The sequence below is a fragment of the Scardinius erythrophthalmus genome (genome assembly GCF_964197995.2).
Source record: "Scardinius erythrophthalmus genome assembly, chromosome: 2".
Taxonomy (NCBI): Eukaryota; Metazoa; Chordata; class Actinopteri; order Cypriniformes; family Leuciscidae; genus Scardinius; species Scardinius erythrophthalmus.
Genome location: NC_138222.1, coordinates 66,401,656 through 66,404,877, shown reverse-complemented (window position 1 = coordinate 66,404,877; position 3,222 = coordinate 66,401,656). Strand labels below are relative to the sequence as shown.

The following is a 3,222-nucleotide window of genomic DNA, read 5'->3' as shown; positions in this document are numbered from 1 at the left end:
ATACTTAGTACAAAATTAGTTGTTTCAAAATAGCACACTTCAAGTTAACTAATCATTAACACACTTGAAGTATAATGATAATTAGTCTGGCTGCAAGTATACTTTGCATTTTTAGGGTTATTTACTGTAAAAATCACTGACTTAGCAAAAACTGTGCAGTGGCCACGCAAACTTCTCAGATACTCTTGACCTTTGTAATCACATGCCATTGAGGCCTCAAACACATCTGGCTTTTATTGTGTTCAAACTAGCTCTACAATTGTTTTCTATTGGATCAATAAAATATTTCATCATTGTTTGAATACAAATCGTTAAGATTATTATCATTATTATCATATGAATGAACATTATCTGTCTTTTCTTAATTTCTGGAAATTCATTTATTAATTTTTAAATTAATTTGTAATCGCCCTCTGCCAATATTATAAAATATGTGTATATATATATAATGTTTTATTATTGTTATTATAAAAATATTGGAAGTAGTTGAACTGCATAAAAAGTTATCACAAAACAATTATAGAAACACATTTTTTATTTTATGTATGAGACATTATTACAATGTAAATGTGGAACATAATGCAGATTTCAATTGAAAGTACATAAAACATTTTTATTTTATTTTATTTCTATGATAAATGAGACATAAATGACTGGGGAAAAAAGTAATGGAAAAAAACGCAATGGAAAAATTCAAAGTGTAATTGTCAACTATTTAATGTTATCATATATTCCAGTGTATAGTTTACATGCACATTATCATTTGTTGTTTTAATATTATGAAGAGTGGTATTCTCTTTGCTAAACCCCCACACAGTCTAACAGAAAACAATTCATGCTTTATTGGACATAAATCAATGAAGAGAACAAATTAGGACCACATACATTCTTAGGATTAATTATGTTCAAGGAGCTTGTCGTTTTAGGCTGTATTCAGCCCAGCTTCTTTTCTGATATTTCGAGCAGTTTCTGCCAGATCTTTTAATCCTTCTCTCAAGAGGTACTGAGTCGTAATGAAGGACATTCCTGCTGCAACACCACTGCCCACACCAGGAAGGAGACTAATTAAATATTCAACAGTAGCAATGGTAGTGAGTGAAGCAGAAACAGAAACTCTGTTCACAGCTTTTTCTTTGATGGCAGCAACTAACTTTGATTTGGCCATATATTTCAGGTGGGGCTTGTTCACTCTTTCTGAAAGCCTTGACAGTGATCTGTCATCCAAACCAAATGAATAGTAGCACCTTGAGAGGAAACCCAACACTATGCCTGCATCACATGCTACTGAAAGACCAGGCACAGGGACCACTGCTATCCCAGCAGAGGCAAGAGATGCAGCCCAGATCATGCCTTTGAAGAATCTGATCTTCTTCTCAAGAGATGCTGTGGAGCACACCGGCCAGGCTTGTAGAAGAGCAGATCTCTTATGGGCTGGAAGCTCTTCTTCGAGAGTGTTTTGAAGTATTTCAAAATCATATTTCTCCAAGCCATAAGACGATATCAAGAAGACTTTAGGTTCTCCCATTTCTTTTAGGTTTTTTTGACAGTCCTTTCTTATTTTGGAAAGAACTTTCTGCTCATCAAATCCCTTTTTCCTTTCCTCTGCTCTGATGTCATTGTCAATCTTGGCACGAACAAAGTAAAAGTTTTTCTTCTGTTTTCTTATTTCTTTAGCCAGCATGATGTCATTCTGTGTGAACCTTTCTGAGTTAAGGATAAAGAAGAAATCATAGTTCTTAAATTTGACAGCTTTAAGGTATTTATTTGCTTTGAAGTTTGGTGATCCTATTCCAGGCAGGTCCCAGATCTTCACATTTGGCACTGTAGGATGTTCATACATGGTGGCTTCCATTGTAGTTTCCGTAACTCCAGTAGGTGCTGCTCCCTCATCATCTTCATTTAAGCCTCTAAGTGCATTTACAAAGAAGGATTTCCCAGATCCTGAATTTCCAGTCACGGCGATGTTAAGTGAGACATTTAACAACTGATCAAATGTTTCTTTAGCTTTTGCTGTAGCTTTTTCCAGGGTGGACTCGCCTGATGCCTTTACTGCCTCAGCAACAGCAGAGTCTTGAGTTTCCATGTTCTAAACAACAAATGTATATTAATTAATTGAATGTATACATTAATTTAACATCTGCTCAGAATTAGTGACATAATACTTATTTAGATATCATTTAGTAATCTAACTTACAACAATGAATTCTAATTACCTTAATTTCTTGGTTCCAGCAGTAGATCTGTTTATGAGTGTCTGTCTTCAGTTACAGGAGAGGCTTGAGATTATTTTTTTTTTAAGGACAAAATTTGCATCTGAAACCAATATAACACATTTATGAACCAATATGAAACAAAATAACAACAAATGTAACTACTGTACAAAGTCAAAAGACAATCACAGAGGTCAAAAGCAGTTTTGTCAAATATTATTTGGTAATATGATAAGGTGTTATTAAGATGCATTTTCAACGTAACTCAAACTATTTCAAAACATATATTGGATTTCTGTAACTTGTGTACTGTAACACCCCAAATGTAAAAATACCTTCTTAAGTTTGTCTAGGGAGTTTTTGTTGATCAAACCACATAGGAGGAGGAGCTTCTCATCCTCAGCCAAATAATGCAAATGAACTTATTTGTTAAAGATAATATATATGATTAATGATGCATAAATATTGTAGGCTTTTAAATATTTTATCTATATATTTTTAAGTAGTTAAAAACGTATTTGTAGTTTAAAAAAAACAACAACAAAAAACAGTTTAATTCCTCGTAGCTTGTGTGTACACGTTTTCACTCATTTCATTGAGTGCCATTGTGAAGAAGTGGACCGGATCTGGCAGTGAAATAGCACTGGCACACACTTGGTGCCTATAAATAAAATGTATAATAATAAAATAATAATAATAATAATAATAATAATAATAATAATAATAATAATAATAATAATAAAGTAGATAGCCTATGTTAAAGGTGTTCAGTAGCCTATAGTGTCCAAACTAGCACGTCTAATAAAAAATAATAAACAATTGTTGGTCTGTTTTTGTAACATTAGTTACACATTATGTAAAATAAAATGCATTCTTAATTTTTTTAAATATAGTCTTTATTGATTATTATTATTATTATACCATTTAAATGTAAGGGTTTTTTTTATTTTTTTTACAATTTGTATCCTAGGCGTATATAAATATATCTCCCATGAAAATAACGTCAGGAAAA

At 32.2% G+C, this 3,222-nt stretch overlaps 1 protein-coding gene across 1 annotated transcript; it reads right to left on the bottom strand.

Annotated features, from left to right (window-relative positions):
- Positions 1–922: 922 nt before the first annotated feature.
- Positions 923–2,083, bottom strand: LOC308705827 (interferon-inducible GTPase 5-like; the record flags this gene model as incomplete). Its single annotated transcript, XM_081391068.1, has 1 exon — positions 923–2,083. The coding sequence occupies one exon, from the start codon at positions 2,081–2,083 to the stop codon at positions 923–925; it is 1,161 nt and encodes a 386-aa protein (XP_081247194.1).
- Between the last annotated feature and the right edge of the window lie 1,139 nt (positions 2,084–3,222).